Below are 21916 nucleotides of genomic sequence, written 5' to 3' on the forward strand. Positions count from 1 at the left end.
AAACCCACCACGTGTGGCTGAAACTGAAGCTCGAAAGTGGACGCTGGAGGCGCTGCGGAGTCAGAGTCAAGTTCAGCGTTCCCCGTAGCACACCTGGGGGAAGAGGTGGACTTCAGGCTTCCCGCAGACTGAAAGAATCTGCTCAAAACCGCTTGGCTTGCAGGGGATGGGCCAGCGGCACCCGCGCCGCCAGAGACTGGCTTTCGGCGCGACATCGTGGGGCTGGGAGTGAGAGCCCAGGGATTGGGCCGAGAAGGAGCGCGAGCGCGCGGCCGCAGTTCCCGGGCGTCTGCGGGAGCGAGCACGTCGCGACCCAGCCGTGCGCCGGGGTGGAGGGAGGGACGAGGGCGGGGTCTCGCATGCACCAATGGAACAGAGGGGGCGGGGTGGCTGCAATTTCGCGCCAGTCTTTGTGTGGTATACCGTTGCAGCCTGTAAGCTCCGAGGGTTTTAGTGCCGCCGTCATGGTTCGTCCCCTGAACTGCATCGTTAGTGTGTCCCAGAACATGGGCATTGGGAAGAACGGAGAGCTACCTTGGCCCTGGATCAGGTGCCTTCCGGGCGGGGGATGGGTTGGTGTGAGAGGACGGAGGCTGGCGCAAGCTGCCCTTGATTGAGGCAGCTGGACCTTGTGGCGCTGGGCCGACAGGCCGGGGGCGGATGGGGTTGAACTTGCGACTTAAGCTGCCAGGAGCTGGGCCTGGTCTTCCTTCTGCGTCAGGAGCCGGGAGGCCAAGTTATGGATTACCGTCCCATTCCTGTTGCCCGGCGAGGCATTTTCTCCGTGGCGCCCAGTCTCCATGCAAAGTCCCAGTCCTGCACCACCGTCCCGCGCACCGTTTTTTGGGCGCGTCAGAGCTGGAGCCCAGGGGGAAAACGTTTTGAGTAAAAATGTGTTTCTCTATCTTATAGGAATGAACTCAAACATTTCCGAAGAATGACCTCAACTACTTCAGCAGAAGGTAATGGATTTTTCAGTGATTGAGATTTCTAAAGAGTCTTGCTTGAGTAAGCTTACCAGTGCAGGTTTTACTCAATTGTAAAGTTTTCCATGTTAAACTGGGACCTTTCGTCTTACCATTTATCTGCATGAACTTCCCAGTGTTTATTAATCTTTTGTTGAAGTTCTGTTCTGTGGGCGCGAGTACAATTGAGGTATTGCGCGGAATTGGCAGTTAGGTAAACGTTGGCTCTGGACACCAGAGGAGGCCTTTGGAATAGCAGCCAGAAGAGATGATGAAGCCTTAAGGAAGGCAGTGGAAAGGATAAAAGTCCAAAGAACGGTTACATGATACTCGATTTGGAAACCAAGAAAGTAAAGGTAATGCCAGGAAGGCATGAAGGATGAACTCTCAGGTTTTCAGTTTAAGAGCATGGGTGGTACGGAGAATAGTGTGTAATTGTGATGATTTTGAGGTGCTTGAAGGGTATTCAGGCATACGGTACCAGGTGGATTGAGACACTGGAAAAAAGAGGGTAACCAAGGAAAAGAATGTGAGGTTGGAGAATACCCATTTAAAACCTAAGATGGATATTTGGTCATAGGAGGAGGAATAGCAGAGTAACAGGGAAATAGTCTGAAAGGAGCAGGTGCAACGTAACTTTAACAGAACAGGTACAAACTTGGCACTTAGGTCACTGATAGAGACAAGATGGCAAGAGCTTGATGCTAAAGAATTGGCATGAACCACCCTCTAGAATCCTAAGTAGTCTGGTAATAGGAAACAAAGTATGGAAAAATGCCTAGTCTTAGAACTTGTGGTTTGTAAATATTAGTGTGTTTGTTTTTTAAAAATCAAGCTAATAGTGATTCATTAAGAAAACAGATAAATGCACTCCTTTTGGTAGTAGTCTGTCACAACATACCAAGAATCAGAAATGTGTTCCATTGATCCAGATACCTGACTAACAAGCTTTTTTCTCCAAAATAATTAAGCCAAAAATGGAGGCCATGTGTATAAAGTTTTTAAGTAAAGAAGCCCAAACTGAAAGTATTTTAAGCAAATTGAGTGGAATATTAAGCAGGTATGACTGTTAATGTAAATCTACAAAGTACACAAATGTGACTACTATTATATCAAAGAGTTGAATAGTACTTTTTAGATGTCAGACATTGCTCTAAGTCTTCAGTCCCCACCATACTAGACGTAGAAACTACAGGGTGGGGCAAAAGTAGGTTTTCAGTTGTGAGTACCCAGAACACAGTTTATTCTTGCATTATTATTATTGTTAATTATTATTTTCCATATGAACACTTGTAAACCTACTTTTGCCCCACTCTGTACGTTATCTCCGTTTTACAGCTGTGGGTAAGGCACAGAAGATTAACATGACTTCCTGGGTAGACAATAGAATACGTTCAGTTTGAACACTGACTCAGAGTCTTTGCTTTTCACTACTATATTATCCATGACTACAATTGATTAAAACTGTATTGCATATAAGTTGGATAAAGCCAAAAGGGAAAATATGTATTATACTTAGGTAATGGGTGATAAATAGTAAATTTTGGTAAAGCTGTTAAAAATTTTAATTTTTTTGAAGCAGATCCACTAGATGTCAATATGACAATTATATATATGCATACATACAAATATGTGAAACTCTATTTCTAAAATATATCTATTCTTTTTACAGGTAAACAGAATTTGGTGATTATGGGTAGGAAGACCTGGTTCTCCATTCCCGAGAAGAATCGACCTTTAAAGGACAGGATTAATGTCGTCCTCAGTAGAGAACTCAAGTAAGTACTACAACATAAATTCACCCCCAAAAAACCATGTCCCATTTCTTATGTTAGAGGTCAGCATATGTCAAAATAAAACACTGTGAATGTAGCTATCAATGAAGCTGCTTGATATCATGTAGGTGATTTCAGAAACTGAATAAGCAGTTATTTATGACACATGACAACAACTTATTCTGCCACTTACGTGACTGATTTCATCGCCTTAAATCTCACTGTCGTAACAGAATCGCAGGTTTCCTTGAGCCATTATTCAATTCTCAGTAGCGTCAAATATCAGTTATATAATGTAAATTAATCATTCTTTTCAGTTGCACATAAAATCAAAATACATATGTTTGGGGACTTGACAAAATTAAGTTGCTATCTCTGGACCCAGCCCTAAATGCAATAAGATATAAATTTTAAGATGGGCAAAAACATTGGTCATAATCTTGTGCCATACTATTCCTAGTTTACCCAAATAGTATTTTGTACTTCTGTTCTTTACCTTGTGTCTGTAGATTAAAAATTTCAGCATATTGAAATGGTCCTAGAGATCCTAGAAGAAGGGAATATGTCTATTGGCCTCTGCTAGGAAATGAACTGGAAAGCGGGGAAGTTAGAGGGCTGGGGGAAGTCAATAGCACTAAAACTACCCCTGAGGCCCTGGCTGATGTAGCTAGGTGGATTGAGCGTGGGCCTGCAAACAAAAGCGTCACCAGTTCGATTCCCAGTCAGGGCACATGCCTGGGTTGTAGGCCATGTCCCCAGTAGGGGGTCCGCTAGAGGCAACCACACACTGATGTTTCACTCCCCCTCTTCCTCCTTCCCCTCTCTCTAAAAATAAATAAAATCTAAAAAGAAAAAAAAAACTACCCATGAAGTCAACTCCAGTGCTTTTACCTTCACCATAGCTTCTGTGTCATTTATTGCACTTGTGATGTATGCTGATTTTCTATATTTTGTTGTTGTTTACATTGATCCTAACCTACTAAAATAATTTTCTGAACCTCATGTGTCTGTTTGTTTGGGGGGTGGTTGGCCTGAATTAGACCTTAAGGAGAAGTTTGGAATTGGTATGGTAATCATTGTTTCTTAAACTACTAATGTAGTCAATAAAAAGAATACAATCATAAGAAATATCTTACAAGGAATTGCTTTACACAGTTGTGGGGGCTGGCTAGGAAGGCCCAAAATTTGTAGGGCAGACCACTGGGAAGGGGAGACTAGAACTCTTCAAAGGCTGAAACTGATGTCTACAGGTGAAATTTCTTCAGGGAAGCCTCAGGTATGTTTTTAAGGCCTTTCAGTGGATTGAATCTGGCTCACCTAGATTAAAGTCATCCAAATAGCAACTTTATAGTGTTTGAATAACTGAGGACTATAGCCTAGCCAAGCGAACACATCAAAGACCGTCACACCATAGGAAGAAAATAACATTGCGTAACTATAGGCTAAGGGGATTAAGGCGTCTATAGATTTTTCTCCCAGATCCCTCCGAGATTGGCATAGGTAAAAACCTGGAAGAAAGTGTACCGGAATACTGGCATTGATTGTCTTCCAGTGATGAGCAATATGTTGATGTGCATCTTACCATCTGCCTCAGTCTTTATACTCTGCTCTTTCTCCTGGTTGCTAGGATATTCTGATTATCTTTTTACTTGGTAGAATCCAAATAACAGACTGTATTGCTATTTTCAGAGATTCTTTAATAACATATTCTTGAATACTACTCAAGTTTATTTATGGCTAGCTTGAGCTGAAACAAACATAAAGAAATCTCGGTGGGAGAGATGTTCACTTAAGCCAGCAAATCTCTGCAAATGACGGGTCTGATTTCTTCTTTATGACCCTTCTGTGGTATGTGTAACTGGGTTTGGTTGTTCATTATACAAGGTCTGTCCAGAAGGTATCCAGCCATGTACTATGAAAAATAGAGACATTTATTGAAGAAGATACAAGAGACATTGCACATAGGACAATGACGCCTCAGTCCCCTTCAAAGTAGGCACCTTGGGACCTCACACAGTTCTCCCGATCACCATTGGCTGCCGAATCATGTTGTCCTGAATCTCACTGATGGTCCGAAACCTCTTCCCTTTCAAAGGTGATGTTAGTTTTGAGAAAAGCCAGAAGTCACAGGGCGCCAAATCTGGGCTATAGGGGGACTGAGTCGCCTGGATGATTTGATGTTTTTCAAAGAGCTCTGCAGGAGACGTGATGCATGGGCAGGTGTGTTGTGATGAAGCTGCCAGTCACCAGTTCTGAATCTTCCCAATAGTTTCCATGGAGGAATGTTCAAGCTTAACACAAAATTTGATGCAGTTACGTTGCTCTACTCACTCAGTCATTGTGGATGTGACAGCCACACAGTACACATGCTCACTCAATGGCATCTCCCACCCCCACTGACTAGTACAGTGAAGTCCTTGTTCACACATGCGCATTCCAGTCCACCCTCCTTGGCTGCCAGGTTACACCAGTGTAGTACAAACTTGTCTCATATTAACAGTGGCTGGACTGTTTCTGGACAGACCCTGTCTATTTATATATAACATTTGTTGGTGTATTTCGCTTTTTATTTATAGGCAGAGAGAAACTTTAAAGTCTTTATTATCAAGCATGGCAAGGAAATCGGGATATTGGAGAAAAAATTTAGTTTATTTTTTATCCTTCCTTCTGCTTCCCTGGTCAATTGCCGGTCAGCTCCACACATATCTCAAGCACGCGCTGTGTCCCAGGCACTGCTGGGTCTGCAACAAAAAAGATTTGCACGTGTAAATCATTAATGCTCCTGTAAGTTTTTAGAGACAACCTCTCACCATCACCCTCACCCCCATGGAGGGAGAAACTAAATCCTCAAGAGAAACCCAAAATTTGCTGCCCCATACCAGTTATTTTAGGTAACTACTTCCTTAATAAGTACTAAGGGGAAAAAAGCTTTTCATGGGTTTCTACACTATCAAGTTGTGGCTGTAAAAGAAATGCACAGACACATTTGGAAAATAGACTGGCACTTTCTCAAAAGGTTAAACACAGAGTTATATGTCCCAGCAGTTCTCCGTGCTAGAGAAATAAAAACATTGATACAACCCCACAAAAGCTTGCACACACATGTTCATAGCAGCATCATAAATAACACCCAAAAACTGGAAATGTCCCAAATGTTCATCAGCTGATGAACAATAAACAAAATATGCTATATCCATACAATGGAATATTTATTATTCAACAATAAAAAAGCGTATCTGCGACAACACAGATGAACCTTGAAAACAGTATGCTAATCGAAAAAAGCCAGACACGACAGACCACGTGATTCCATTTCTATGAAATATCCAGAATAGGCAAATCCACAGAGCCAGAGGGGGTGGGAGTGGAGAGTAACTGATAATGGGGACAGGGTTTCTTTCCACGGCGATGGAAATGCTCTGAAAACAGACAGTGGTGATGGTTGCACAACTCCACGAACATACCAAAGAGTTAACTGAATTGCACACTTTACAAGGTTCATTGTATAGTATGTGATTTCTCTCTCAATAAAGCATTTCTTAAGGTCCTTGGAACCAAAAGTTAAATTAAGAAACTTTACTGTAATGCTGCTGTAGCTTTGACAGCATCTTCAGGAAATCCAAAATTGTCTCCATGAAATAAGTTGTTATAAATTGTCTTCAATCCAAAAACTATCTAACATGAAATGTGGTCTCACTATCATATTGTCCACAGTGATTAAACCTTTCCCCTCTTCTCAAAGCTGCGGTTCCCTCCCCACCGCTCATGTGCTTGGTATAGCAAAGACTTCCCGCCCTGGCTTCCACCCTGGCACCTATTAACTTTGTGGTTTTAGGCTTTCTTAACTTTAAGCCTTGCTGAACCTCACTTTCCTTATCAGCTAAATGGGATTTAATAATGACACCAGCTTAGGCCAATTTTAAGGCCTGATTGAAATTTTACATTATAAATTTCTGGCACACAGAAGGCACCCTACAGATGTCAGGTCCTACTCCCCAACCCTTGCTACTTCAGCAAAATCACCTTACTTTGTAGCTTATAAAAAATAATGATATTAATGAGGTCATCATTTTCACCTAACCATACCACTTTGCTCTTATGTCCCTCAATCTTCACACAAAAAATCCCCTTGTATTAAAATCAGTCCTCTCCCCACTCCCATTGCTTTATTCTGGATTCCATTTTTCTCTGTCTTTAGGACCTTGCTCTCTTGTCTTACCCTTTACTACTTTAAACCTTACAACGGATTGTTTTTCTTCTACCCTCAACTTCCCTGGAGCTTTCTTGTGTTAAATAAGTTTAGTCACTTTAGTATAAGCCTCAATGATATCTTTGATGGCCTGTCACTTCTGTGTTTTGCACATGGCTTTATTTCCTTCGAGACTCAGCTAAGGGATCACATGCCAAGGAGTATTCTGCCTCAGTAAGCCACCCAGATGCCGCACCATCCCTTTGCCCATCTAGCATCCTCTGCACACCTCCGTGACACGTTCTTTTCACTTAAGGGCCACTGCTGAGACATTTCTGCACCTGCCATTCCCATCTTTTCTGGTACAGGGAGCGCTTTTTTAAAAAAAGGTTTTATTATTTTTAGAGAGAGGGAAAGAGAGGGATAAAGACAGGGAGAGAAACATCAGTGTATGGTTGCCTCTCACACACACCCTCTCGGGGACCTGGCCCTCAACCCAGGCATGTGCCCTGACAGGGAATTGAACTGACGACCCTTTTGGTTTTCAGGCCAGCACTGAATCCATTGAGCCACACCAGCCAAAGTTTGTTCATTTGTTTGTTTTAATCTATTTCTAGAATCTAGCATGTCCCCTGGCAAAGTCAGAGTTTAGAAATTTTCACAGAATGAATAGTCCATGGGATGATTTATAAAGGAGGATCATCCCGCAAATACCTTGTAACCTGCCCTTTTTCCCCATTTGACATTTTAAAAGGTTAATTTCTGTAAGTATTTTTTAAAGATTTCATTTATTTATAGAGAACAGGGAAGCAAGGGAGAAAGAGTGGGAGAGAAGAACCAATATGTGGTTGCTTCTTGCGTGCCCCATCCTGGGGACCTGCCCCGAAACCTAGGCATGTGCCCTGACTGGGAATAGAACCGACAACCCTTTGGTTCACAGGCCAGCACTCAGTCCACTGAGCCACATGAGCCAGGGCTAATTTCTATAAATATTTTTAATGGCCATAGTATGCAATTATGAGATGGAACATACTTGAATGAATTTTAAATAGTTGAACATCACATTTCTGAAGACTGAGTATGAAAGGGCTTAAACTGAACATTTAATCAAAATACAAATTCTGATTAAATGTGATTGTAGCCTAGGACTTTTTTTTAAATGCTTTCCCAACAGTCCCCAGGGAAACTGGGCCAGAACTCCATCTGCCATGTTACCTTCTTTGACATCAGTCACAGTGGGAAAAAATAATGTTTATATGGTACCTGGGGGATAATCAGGTGAGGCAGCTAAAGGCCATAAGACAGAGGTGAGAGGGCTCTGCCTAAATGAGGCCACACCATCCTGAGGTCTGAGGAAACCAGAAGCTGGCATCCTTGTCCCCCATGACCACCAGTTGAGAACATATTGTCAGTGTAAGAAGTTGCATCTCAGGCTCCAACATCAGACTGCTGGAGTTCCAATGCCAGGATCACCATTTCCTAGCTCTGTGACCACTGGTTACCTAACCCGTCTGCCTCATATCGTCATATGTAAAAATGTGCCTGCTTCCTGTGTACCTACATAGGGCTGCTAATAACGTGAAATGGTATGCAGGTAAAGCTCTGCCTGATCCCACTACTTGAGAGAGCAAATAGGCACTTCAATAAATGTTAGGTGTTTTCTTTCTAATACAACTATCCATCAGGTAAAAAGCAGCCCCCCTTGAATAGTGCTTTTAAAGAAAGTGTGGAAGTATGGTATGATGGGAGTGCCTGCTATGTGCACTGTAAATTTTTATGCCACCCCTCTGAGGGAATTCAAGGCTCTAAGTTCAAAACGATACCAAGCATGTCCACACACTTCTTGACACAGAATTTGTATGCTACCACATCCCTCCATTGTCAGGGAATCCAGTCTCTGTTAGTTTGAAATAATTACAGGAAGGAAATGTAGCAATGAAATAAGTGACAATATTAAGTGCTTGGTCTGTTCTTTACTGTGTTAGTTTCTAGGATTTGTGCTGTAAGGGAGCTCATGAGCTCAACTTGGCCTTTGCTCCCATCTGGGAGTCCAGTGTTTCCTGTGAAACTTATTTCTGAATTCCTAACTAGCAACATTTTGCAGCACCTCATCTTCCCATGCCTTTGTTGTAACTAAAATCTGAAATAAATCCCTTAATCTGTTCTTTGTTTTCCTTTTCCAGACTCACTACAAAAGAGCAAAGCAGTAGTCTTTACCTTAATCCCCTGAACCATTTTCAAGCCATTGTTCCACCTTCTGCACAAAATGATTGTCCCCTTTCTTTGAAGTCCACACCCTTTTATACCACTTTATAAATCATTCCACCATCTTCCTTTCTACCCTATCTCCTGTCATTAGTCCTGACTTCAACACCCTCAGTTACTAAAACCCTCCCGATTCTTTTTCAGTTATTCTAGGCATTGTTTTAAACTGCCTTCTCCCCCAGCTCCAAATCTGTTTCTTCTGGATTCAGTTCTCCCCCTAAACAGCATGGTCCAACCTCATCACTGCAGCTGCCCTGGGACCTTAGAGGATCCCGTGGCTCATTTAACCTCTCCCTGGCCTCCATGTCTTTTTCCAACCTTTACTCAAAATATATTCTTTGTGCCATGTTAACTCCTTTAGAGATGACAAAGAGTGAAGTACAGTATGTATCAAGGAGGTGAGGGAGCAGGCAGCCAAAAGAATGAAAGCCCAATTCTGCATGTCTCATTGAGAAAGCGAATTGCAACCCTCCACCCCAAAAAACAGTTGTAGAGTTTGGGAGAGAGAGAGCTACTCAGTGTACACTGTGAAATTAATTAGCCTTTTCCTTTTTGGATTTTTAATAACAAAAGTAATGACATGCTCATTTTTTAATACTTCATTAAAGCCTTCATTTAAAATGTCTTCATTTAAGCCTTCATTTCTGTATTACTTGAAATGAAATTTCTTTCCCCACTCACGCCATATTAACAGTTTGACTGTCATTTCAAGGTAGTCATTCAATCATAATACTTTTTCCAACATTTTGTCATGAAACTTTCAAATGTAAAAAACTTTATAGTAGGGAGAACCAAGATGGCGGCGTAGGTAGACACACTGCGCCTCCTCGCACAACCAGAACTGACAGAGAATCGAACAGCAAGGGGGACCAACACCAAGAAAATAGAAAATAACCATTCATCCAGACTGGTAGGAGGGGCGGAGACGGCACTGGGGTGGAGAGGACTCGCGTGGCTGTGGCGGGACTGAGACTGGCGGAGTGTGGGACAAATGGCGCAGGCAGTCTGAGCACTAGCAGACCCTGTGGCCCCACATTTGCACAGATAAACCCAGAGGGCCGGACTCAGAGTGGTGGAGAGCCGGGCAGGCAGAGCAGCGGGTAGCACCCCGCGGCACCACATTCGCCCACAGAGAAACTGGACAAATGACGGGCAGAGAAGCAGACCGCTGCGCAACCCAGGGCTCCAGCTCGGGGAAATAAAGCCTCAAACCTCTGATTGAAAACGCCCGTGGGGGTTGGGGCGGCAGCGGGAGAGACTCCCAGCCTCACAGGAGAGGTCGTTGGAGAGACCCACAGGGGCCTAGAGTGTGCACAGGCCCACTTACTCGGGAACCAGCACCAGAGTGGCCCAGTTTGATTGTGGGTAGCGGAGTGAAAGATTGAAATCCGGAGGAGAGTGAGGCAGGCGCCATTGCTCCTGCTCGGCCCCTCCCCCACGTACAGCGTCACAGCGCTGCGACCAGCATTACCCCGCCCTGGTGAACACCTAAGGCTCCGCCCCTTAAAGTAACAGACGCGCCAAGACAAAAAAAAAAAAAAAAAAATGGCCCAAATGACAGAACACTTCAAAGCTCCAGAAAAAATACAACTAAGCGATGAAGAGATAGCCAACCTATCGGATGCACAGTTCAAAGCACTGGTTATCAATATGCTCACAGACTTGGTTGAATCTATTCGAAAAACAGATGAAAAAATGAAGCCTATGCTAAGAGAAACAAAGGAAAATGTACAGGGAACCAATAGTGATGAGAAGGAAACTGGGACTCAAATCAACGGTGTGGACCAGAAGGAAGAAACAAACATCCAACCAGAAAAGAATGAAGAAACAAGAACTTGGAAAAATGAGGAGAGGCTTAGGAACCTCCCAGACGCCTTGAAACGTTCCAACATCCGAATTATAGGGGTGCCAGAAGGAGAAGAGGAAGAACAAAAAATTGAAAACTTATTTGAACAAATAATGAAGGAGAACTTCCCTCATCTGGCAAAGGAAATAGACTTCCGGGAAGTCCAGGAAGCTCAGAGAGTCCCAAAGAAGCTGGACCCAAGGAGGAACACGCCAAGGCACATCATAATTACATTACCCAAGATTAAATGCAAGGACCTACATCCAAGATTACTCTATCCAGCAAAGCTATCACTTAGAATAGAAGGGAAGATAAAGTGCTTCTCAGATAAGGTCAAGTTAAAGAAGTTCATCATCACCAAGCCCTTATTATATGAAATGTTAAAGGGAGTTACCTAAGAAAAAGAAGATCAAAAATTGGAACAGTAAAAATGACAGCAAACTCACAGTTATTAACGGCCACACATAAAACAAAAACGAGAGCAAACTAGGCAAACAACTAGAACATGAGGGTTGTCATTAAGGGAGTGGGAGGGGGAGAGAGGGGGAAAGGTACAGAGAATAAGTAGCATAGATGATAGGTGGAAAATAGACAGGGGGAGGGTAAAAATAGTGTAGGAAATGTAGAAGCCAAAGAACTTATAAGTATGACCTATGGACATGAACTATAGGGGGGGAATGTGGGAGGGAGGGGGGAGGGCAGGATGGAGTGGAGTGGGGGGGGAAATGGGACAACTGTAATAGCATAATCAATAAATATATTAAAAAGAAAAAAAAAAAAAACTTTATAGTAAATACTTGTTTAGCCACCTCACAGATTCTACCATGAACATTTTACTGTGTTTGTTTTATCATCCATCCTTCAATTAGACTTGTTCTTTTTATGCATTTTGAAGTAAATTGCACACATTAGTATGTTTCTCCTAAAAACTTCAGCATATTCATCAGTAACCAGAGTCCAGTATTTATAGTTTTTTCCTTTTGAGATAAATATTACATATAATGAAATATACAAGTCTTCAGTGTACATTTGCTAAGTTGTAACAAACATCTGCACCTACAGAACCCTGTATCAAAGATATAAAACATTCCCATAACCCCTAGGACGTTTCCTGATGCCCCTTCCCAGCGAACCTTTGCTCCATCCCTCCAGCCATAACTACTGTTCTAATTTTTTCCCACCATAAATATCTCAACTTCCCACCATAGATATCAGAAGTGTTTCGTTTTTTGATTCATGGTGAACCGTACATATACAGATGTGGGTTAAATTATTTATTCGTCATAGGCCATACTGATGTTACCTGTTTTTGTTGAACGGATTCATATTTATGGTGGTTTTAGTTTTACAACTATTGCATCCTACATACAAATTATCTGACTAGTACGAATGGCTTTTGTAGAAATTATATATAATTCTTTCGGTTAACCTCAGGGAACCTCCAGAAGGAGCTCATTTTCTTGCCAGAAGTCTGGATGATGCCTTAAACCTTACTGAGGAACCAGAATTAACAAATAAGGTGGACATGGTTTGGATAATGGGAGGCAGTTCTGTTTATAAGGTAAGTAAAGTTATCTGTAAATACCATACAAAGCAGTGTTCTACCCTACTGCCTTTCAGCTTCCGGGCCATCTGCACTTTGTGAGTCATGAGCCAAGGAAGCACAGTATCCGTACACTAAGTTAGACGTATTGTCAGTTTGAATTGTTCGTTTTCTGACACTGTCAAAAATGATACTATAAATAAAAATACATAAATAAGTTTTTAAGTCTTTAGCAGTTTATTTCCAATACAAAGTAGTTGATGTTTCCAGTACATTCTAAACCCTCCCCTTAGAATCACGCTTGGACTGCACTGCCTTCTGCCCCCAGACGTGCCCTGATACACTGAGTTCTCCCCTTCTCTTCAGGGTTAGTGCAGCTCTTCCCGAGAAAGTGATGAGCTCTCCGTTGGTGTGCACTGGCCAGATGTGCATGAGTTTGTTAAAAGCAGAAAACATTGCCTCAACAATTTTCACATAATGTGAGGGATGGGAAGAGTATTATATTATTTCATATCATAAGGGAAAACAGTAGGTAAAGGAAAAAATGTTCCTTGTTCTTGACTTGTAGCTTTCAAAAATTTTGAGGATAATAAAAGGAATTTTCTCATTCGTTTAAAACACTCCTGAAAGATTTAACATTTATAGGGAGGGAAAAAATCAGTCCCTACCCTTTGTGCGCTTGTGGTAACATGTACACTGAAATCATTTGAGAAAAAAGAGGTATACCAGGATCTTTAATGGGATTACAAAAATACTGTTTCTTAGGTTCCTGTTTCTACAAACTTTTAAACAATATAAATACTGAAGTTCATTTATATAATTTGATATACCCATATGTAGTAAATAATAAGAAAGTAGAACCTCCAGGTTATAATTTTGCATGATCCGCCTGCCTCACATCACAATAGCTTGTGGAACATTTCGGCTGCTCTTCTCATGGGCCACGCTGGGAGTACTAGCCTATTTTTGTAAACAGAGTTGCATTGGAACACAGCCATGGCCATTGGTTTAGTATTGTCTGTGGCTGCTTTTGCCTAAAGGGTAATAGAAACCATATGGCCCACAAAGCCTAAAATATGTATCATCTGACCCTTTACATCATTAACTTTGACGTAGACTTTCAGATGCTGCTGTGGTTAGTCCTCCTCAATTTTCCCAACTTTTGGCAGCAAGAATTGGTAGAATATTTTTTGTTGGGGTGAGAATAAATGATGTAAATACTATAAGCTGTAGAATTGAAAATAAAAAGTAAAATTTGTTTATGCCCTTATTTGAAAATTTAAAGATAACAAACACTTGAAATTATATTTATATATGTGTATATATTGTTTCTTTTCCAGTCGAGAGTTACTACTTCCTTGGAGCTGCACTTAGGACTCAAGATTTTTTGTCAACAGCATTACAGGCAGTAGTTAGAAAATAGTCATTAACAATATGAGGCAAAGCACAAGCATTAGCAACAAGAGGCAGAATAAATTACCTACAAGCATTGTAACTATCTCCTGGGAAACAGAAGCATTATTAAATTTTGAGTAAATGTACTAAGTATACCCTTGGGATTTTCATTAGTCAAGGTCTCATGAAATTATACTATCTTACCCATATATGCATATGTAAATTTTTCTATAGCCAGTAACCAGATAATTCAAGGTTTTTATTTCCTAAACAACCACCAATGAAAAAAGACAACACTGAATGCTTAAATGAAAAAACAGTTCATGTAAGCAAACTAGAGGCCAGAATATAGTTTAACTCACTCTCATAATTATTGATAAGGATTAGTGCCGTTCTCAACACAAATTGGGCGTACTTTTGCAGGGCTTCAAAGTAAAGGATAGGATATTTAAAAAGCATTCTTTGGAGGTAACAGATTATGTAGCGTGTATTAATACCCTATACGAACTTGACTACATTATTAAAACAAAAATCTTGTGTTGCATTTGACACAGATAAGTAAGGAAATTGATGACTTTTGTTTTATTTCAAAGGAAGCCATGAACAGGCCAGGCCCTCTTAGACTATTCGTGACATGGATCATGCAGGAATTTGAAAGTGACACATTTCTTCCAGAAATTGACTTGGAGAGATATAAACTTATCCCAGAGTAAGTAAAACGTTATTACTTAGTCTGAAGCACTTTTGGATTTCCAGCTTACGAACTATAGGAAAGAGTATGTCTCTACAGATTGAATTTGGGGTAGTAATGTATTTTATAGACAAATACTATAGAAATTTTTGGAAATCTGCTTTAATAGACTTGGGGATGATCAAGTTTTAATGACTTTACCGAAATCTGGAGTAGTCCTTAGTTCATTCTGTGAGGTCTGTGTTTAGCCTCAAACACTGAGCTGGGCATTGGGGCGAGGGTTTACCAAAACAGATGCCGTTCACTATTCTCCAGGAGGTCACATTTTGTAGCAGAGAGGTAGAGTGGCAAATAATAGATACACATCAAAAGACTTGCGATGTGGAGAACTGAAGTACTGTAATGTGATAAATAACTGCATATCTTTCTGAAGAGTGATGTCTCCACTAGCATCTAAATGACAAGAAGCCAGCCATGAAAATAGCGGGGCAGAGCATTCCAGACACCAGAAATAGCCAGTGCAGAGACCCAATGGCGGGAACAAGCTTGGCATGTTCCCCGAGGCTTGAAAGCCACCGAGGACTTTGTGAGCAACGGGAAGGCCCAAAGAGATCAGACCAAATGCAGGTGTAGAGGGTTCTGAGTTGAGTGATGTTGTTCTAGCTGTTTATGGAGAATGGACCTGAGGGGACAGGAGTGAAGCTGGGAAACGAGTTAGATACAGTAGTTCAGGTGAAGGATGAAGGGACTTAGATAGCAGGGGTAGAGATGGAAAGAAGAGTTTATTTTACACTTGCTTTACTCTGTATTTGTGATTCTAGCATCAAACTGCCTGATTTTGAAAACAAATAGCATTTTTATTTAAAAACACTTTTCAGCTTTAAGGTTAATTATATCAACACTCTCAACTAGCTTTTAACATTCTTTCAAATATTCTCAGTTGAACCCAGTCATTATTTGAGTGTTTTTATAAATACCTCCTAAAAACATTCAGAGCCAAGTCTGCATAAATGAATGGCTAAGCTTTAAAATAATAGATTTTAGAGTAGTAAGTAGTAAGTAGTCTTGAATCAAGTGAAACGTGTGACGGATTTTCCGGGGCTCTTAACTAGCTCTAAACAGCTCAAGTTCAGGCTTTTCCTTAGTTTCCAAAGGTGAGTGCCTAGAAAAGTCACCCTTACTAATTTCACATATACTTATGTAAAAGTGTATGTGTGTTTCTTTACCACATTGTATATATTGTCTCTTATTCTGCTCAGGTTGCTGATTTTCACATTATGTGACTATTGATCTATGTTCCTCGTTTCTTACCTTTCTCTTTGCTAACAGAAGACTAGATTACTATTTAAAGACTAGATTATGTGCTTCATATTAAATACTCTTCCAAATCCTATTCTTCTCAACCAGACCTCTTCCAAAGCTCTGCCCCTTTAGAATCCTTGATAACTTAAATACCATTCTGGCTCTCTGACTCTTAGAAATGAAATATTTAACATGTTTACTGAAAAGTGACTCACACATCACAAACTCACTATTGAAAGTATGTAATTCAGTGGTTTTAGTATATTCACAAAATTGTGCAATTATCACCACAATCTAAGTTTAGAACATTTCACCACCCACCATGAAAAACATGGTGGTACCCGTTAGCAGTCATTCTCCATTCACCTACCCTCCTAGCCCTAGGAACTATTAAGCCAGTTTCTGTCTCCGCAGAGATGCCTGTGGAATTGGCTTCTTTCATTTAGCATACCATTTTCAAGTTCATCCATGTTGTAATACAGGGGTGGACAAAAGTAGGTTTACAGTTGTATGTGAAAGACAGTTTATTCTTGTATTTTTTTTTATTGTATTGTTTTCCATATGAACAACTGTAAACCTTTTTTGCCCATCCCTGTATATATCAGTACTTGCTTCACAAATTTTCTCCCACTATGTGAATTGTCTTTTCATTTCTTTTTTTAAATTTTTAAAAATTTATATTTCTTTTTTTTCTTTTCACTTTCTTAATGATATATCATTTGTAACACAAAGGTTTTTAATTTTGATGTCCATTTTTTTCTGTTTTTTCTTCGGTCATTTGTCCTTTTGGTGTTACCCCTAAGAAACCATTGCCTAATCCAAACTCAGAGATTTATGCCTATGTTTTCTACTTAAAACTTTTTATAGTTTTAACTCTTACTTTAAGTCTATCTATGGTCCATTATAGTTAACTTATGTGTGGTGAAAGGAATGTGTCCAAGTTCGTTCTTTTGTTAAATGACTATCCAGTTGCCCAAGCACCATTTGCTGAAAAAACTATTGTCTCCCCAATTGAATTGTTTTGATGCCCTTAACAAAAATCAGCGGACCGTATATCTGAGGGTTCGTATCTAAACTCTCGGTTCTATTCCATTTAAATGTCTGTCCTTATGTAGTACCACAGTCTTGATTAATGCCACTGTGTAATAACTTCGGAAATCGAAAGCACCAGTCTTCCAACTTTGTTCTTTTTCAAAATTGTTTTGGCTATTCTGGGTCCTTTGCATTTCCATATGAATTTGGTGACCAGCTTGTCAATTTCTGGCAAAAAGCAAGCTAGGATTTTGATAGAGATTGTATTGTATCTGTGCATCACTTTGCAGAGTACTGCCAAACCATGAACGTTTGTCTTTCTACTTGTTTCGGTCTTCTCTAATTTATTTCAGTAATGTTTTGTAGCTTTCAGCATACAAGTATTTTATTTTCAGACTGTTCATAGAAATACAGCTGGTTTTTGTGTATTAGTCCTGTATCCTGCCACCTTGCTGAACTCATTAGTTCGAACTGTTAGTAGATTCCTTAAGCTCCTGTATATAGGATATATTGATATCATTTACAAACAGAGATAGTTTTACTTCTTCCATTCCAGTCTGGATGTTTTTAAGTTCTTTTTCTTGCCAAATTGCCTTAGCTAGGACCTCCAGCACAACGTTGAATAGAAGTGGCAAGAGCGAGGCATAGAGGGAAAACATTCGGTCTTTTACTATTAAGTATGATGTTAGCTGTGGGTTCTTCATTGATGCCCTCTATCACATTGTACATCTCTTCTATTTATACTTCATTGAGTGTTTTTTTAATAATGAAGGGGCATTGGATTTTATTAAATGCTTTTTTTCTGAGTCTACTAAGGTCATGTGGTTTTTGTTTTTAATAAGACAAAATACACCAATACTTAATACACTATTACATTGCTCGGTTGTGTGTTAAAATAATCTTACATTTCTAGGATAAATCCACTTGGAAATAATGTGTAGTCCTTTTTATGTATTCCTGGGTTCAGTTTGCTAATATTTTGTTGAGGGTTTTTGCACTTATATTCATAAGAGATATTGCACTTTATAGTTTTTGTTGTGGTTTTTGTTTTTTTTTTTGTAATGTCTTCACCTGGTCTTGGTGTCAGGATAATACTGGCCTCATAGAGTGAGTTCAGAAATGTTCTCTCCTATTTTTTTAAAAGAATGTGTGAAAAATTGGTATTCATTCTTCTTTAGATGTCTTAGAAAAATTTAATGGTATATACATTCAGATAGGAGATTGCTGTGTAAATCCAAAATCCAAAGAAAATCGTCCAAAATGGACCTTCTAAAAGAAGCTATGGAAAAAAATGAAAAGTCCTTTCTTGGTTCCATTGCACAGTTTGACGGTCATCTTGCTTTCAAGCCTGTGCCAACATGGTGATGACAGCCTCGAACACAGGGTGGAGAGCATCCCCTAAGCTGAGGTCTGGAGTAGGCCATCTTTCCTGAAGTAGAGAAGGAGGAAGTCTCTGAAGACAAAGAGAGTATACTTTATCCCTGGACGTCTGTAACATTGCTCGATTCTCGAGTTGTTTTCTCTCCAAATGTCTGTACCTTCAGGAACTTAGACCTGCTCCCTACTGTCCAGAAATGAACTCTGATCATTCTTTTTCGTTCCCCATGGCAACCACTAAACATACACCTCCATTATTCCGATCAGTCAGCCTCTCGTGAATTCATAGGTTTCAGTTCAAACACAGTCTTTTATTAACACCATACTTCCTGGTAATAAAAGCACTAGTATAATGAAATCAAGATGAAAGAGGACATTTGTAAAGAGTGAAGAGAACACAATTAAGAGTATAGATGAAGCCACAAATGGTAGAAACCTAAAAGCAGGAGTTAATTTTTTTAAAGATTTTATTTATTTATTTTTAGAGATAGGGGAAGCGAGGAAAACAGAGAGAAGTATCAGTGTGTGGTTGCCTCTTGAGCGCCCCCTACTGGTGCCAGGCCAACAACTCAGCATGTGCCCTTGACTGGGAATGGAACCTGCCCCTCTTTGTCACAGGCTGGCGCTCAATCCACTAAGCCACACCAGCCAGCGCTGATGGTTCCTCTTCCATTCTCTTTACTTCCTGACCATCCAACAGGACCCTGGCATATTTGTCCACTTGTTTGTACATCTTTCTCCTCCTGAGTCTGTGGTTTCTATGGAGTCTTCATCTTACAGGTAACTGTTTCAAGAGCTATATTTACCTATTTCTTAGACATTACATCAGATCACCTCTGTATTATTATTACAATGCTTTGTCAGTTCAGATCTTATGTTTCTTTTATTCACTGGCTTCTGAAATGCTTGAAGATTCTAGAGAGGAGTCTTTATCTGGGTGATTCATAACAAATAGGAGGTTTTTCCTTCAATTCCTGTTAGACTTAAACTCAGTTCCTATGTAGCTCTTAGGCAATTTGCTCTTCAGAAAAATTTGGAATTATGGTTATGAGGTGGTTATAATGAAAACAGACTGAATATGTGAATATTGTAGAAAGTAAAATTAATCTAAGCAGAATTAAATTTTAGTTTTACAGAGAAGATTATCATTAAGACTATGACTAGTGACCCTTTCCAGCCAATAGCTATTTCTAAGTTTATTCATGGTTTTAGAAATAACTTTGATGCTTTGCTTTTATCTTATTAACTAACAGTCTTGACAGTCTTGATATACACACAAAAATGTACATGTTGCTTTTGGTGACTTATTCCACATATTCTTAAATTATGGTTAAAAGTTGGCCTACTAAAATCATTTCTTTAGAAAATAAAAAACTATCCTGTTACTAAAACAAACAGCTCAGAAAATGGTTAGTAAATAGAAACATAGCTTCTTCCTCTGAAATATAAATTATTCAAGGTAAAAAATCTTTTCCTTATTATGCTATTATTTCATGTATACAATTGTTTTTGTCAGAATGTCATAATTTAATTAGTCAATAAAAGTTGTGTTATCTCTTATTAGTCAGTAATGTGTTGGATATCATGAGAGACTTAAATTTTTTCCTGTATTATCGCTGCTGACAGTGACTCTAGAAAATAGGGGAACAAAACAAACCACTAATCTTAATAGATTTCATTTGTACAGCACTTAATGTAATGTGCTCACAATACTAAATTCTTTATAAGGATGAAGACTTTTTATTGATAGCCAAGTGTCACACAGCAGAACCAGAGTCAAACAGAGTCATTAAGGCAGGTGTTCCTGCCCCCACCTGGACCATAGTGGGATGAGCCCACACAATACGAAGGAAGTGCATCGGGATTCGTGTTGGAGACTAGAGTGGTCAGAACAGCCTTCAGTGAAAGCCCTGGGTTTTGTTTCTTTTGTTGGTGGTTTTATTTTGTTTTTCTTTTCCTCACATTGGAAAGCTGATACCAAGTCAAAGACTTAGAAAATGTTCTTAAGAAATGTCATATTAACTGTGGAAAGATAAAAGAGAAACAGCTAACAGCAGTTAGTGTTTGGGAGAACTAGGAATCAGAAAGAAAGGAGAAGAAATTACACTTTTTAATCAACAAAAGAAAAAAAGCAAACAAAATATAACCAGAGACACTAAAATTTAAGAACAATCTAACAATAGCCAGAGGGGAGGGGGGAGGGGGCAGTGGGGAGCAGGGTTTTCAGGAACTACTGTAAAGGACACATGGACAAAACCAAGGGGGAGGGTGGAAGTAAGGGAGGGAGGTGGGTTTGGCTGAGGTTGTGGGGGAGTGGTGGGGAGAAAATGCAGACAACTGTAATTGAACAATAAAGTAATTAAAAAATGAAAATAAAGAAGTAAAAAAAATTTTTTGAAGAGATAAGTGGTAACAGTACCTGAAATAGATTTTTTTAATAAAATAAAATAATCAGAATAAAAATGTTCAATAATGAATGAAAAAGAAGTTACACTTTTTGTTTTTAACGTTCTGTACAATTTGAAACTTGTCTTTCATTTATGTATGTATATTTGCATAATCACCCAGCTTAACAGTGGTTTATGCCTTTTGGCTGAGAATCTGGGAAGTCATCTTTTTAATTGATATATTATTTAATTATGTATATTTCTTCTTAACAGATACCCAGGTGTTCTTTCTGATGTCCAGGAAGAGAAAGGCATTAAATTCAAATTTGAAGTATATGAAAGGAACAATTAATATGAAGGTGTTTTCTGATTCATTTCAAGTGGTTCCCCAACCCCTCCAAACAGTATTGTATTTAACATTAGAAGAAGAGATCTCTGCCCTGGCTGGTGTGACTCAGTGGACAGAGAGCTGGCCTGTGAACCAAAGGATCGCCGGTTCTATTCCCAGTCAGGGCACATGCCTGGGTTTCAGGCCAGGTCCCCAGTAGGTGGCACTTCAGAGGCAACCACACGTTGATGTTTCTCTCCCTCCCTTCCCCTCTCTCTAAAAATAAATAAATAAATAAATAAATAAATAAATCTTTTCAAAAAAGAAAAACAAGTTTGTTGACTCTAGATCTGTGGATAATTATTTATAAGCAATGTGTTTTTATTAGTCAATCTTAATTGTGCTATATCAGATACCATTTGTGAAACATTTCTTGCTGTAACTGTCTGAATGTCCATCAAGGGCTAGGATTAGGCCCCCAACACCTGCCTAGGGTAACATACCACCAAAGCACCACGATAGAGAGTCTGCTGGTAGCATGAGTTGAAACCCCAGCCTACAGAGATAGTACCTTGTCCAAATGTCAGAAATGGATTATGAACAGAATAGTTAGAACTCAAATATTAAAATTAGGCAAAAGAGGGATCATGAATTACTCTATGCATATCACACTTCTGAAAAATGTTCTGTTCACTCAGGGAATCAGTGAGTTGAGATCCTCATAGGGATAGTAAAGAGGCAAGTGGAAGACTACCCTTTAGTGATTAAAAGAGGTGTCTGAGACCCTTACAATCTGTTTCTGATCTTGAGTGAGATTCCAT

The 21916-nt window shown here is 39.8% G+C and overlaps 2 protein-coding genes across 5 annotated transcripts in view; one reads left to right on the forward strand and one right to left on the reverse strand.

The window, feature by feature from the left end:
- MSH3 (mutS homolog 3) overlaps nucleotides 1–215 on the reverse strand; it is a 132118-nt gene extending 131903 nt beyond the window's left edge. Inside the window, exon 1 of the mRNA XM_053912181.1 lies at nucleotides 9–215. Coding sequence (XP_053768156.1) covers nucleotides 9–215 — 207 coding nt within the window. The remainder of the gene's footprint in view (nucleotides 1–8) is intronic.
- Nucleotides 1–21428, forward strand: DHFR (dihydrofolate reductase). 4 transcript variants are annotated; one of them, XM_024563555.4, is made up of 6 exons: nucleotides 1–105; nucleotides 913–962; nucleotides 2638–2743; nucleotides 12475–12601; nucleotides 14572–14687; nucleotides 21041–21428. In XM_024563555.4, exons 2-6 carry the CDS (start codon nucleotides 938–940, stop codon nucleotides 21117–21119), a joined length of 453 nt encoding a protein of 150 aa, XP_024419323.2. In that variant the 5' UTR covers nucleotides 1–105; nucleotides 913–937; the 3' UTR covers nucleotides 21120–21428. The 4 variants fall into 4 exon arrangements, with proteins under 4 accessions (XP_024419323.2, XP_045053794.2, XP_045053795.2 ...); XM_045197859.2 differs by having other exon boundaries at nucleotides 104–228; XM_045197860.2 differs by lacking the exon at nucleotides 1–105 and adding an exon at nucleotides 194–319.
- The last annotated feature ends 488 nt before the right edge of the window (nucleotides 21429–21916 follow it).

The sequence above is a fragment of the Desmodus rotundus genome, chromosome 1, assembly GCF_022682495.2.
Source record: "Desmodus rotundus isolate HL8 chromosome 1, HLdesRot8A.1, whole genome shotgun sequence".
Classification (NCBI taxonomy): domain Eukaryota; kingdom Metazoa; phylum Chordata; class Mammalia; order Chiroptera; family Phyllostomidae; genus Desmodus; species Desmodus rotundus.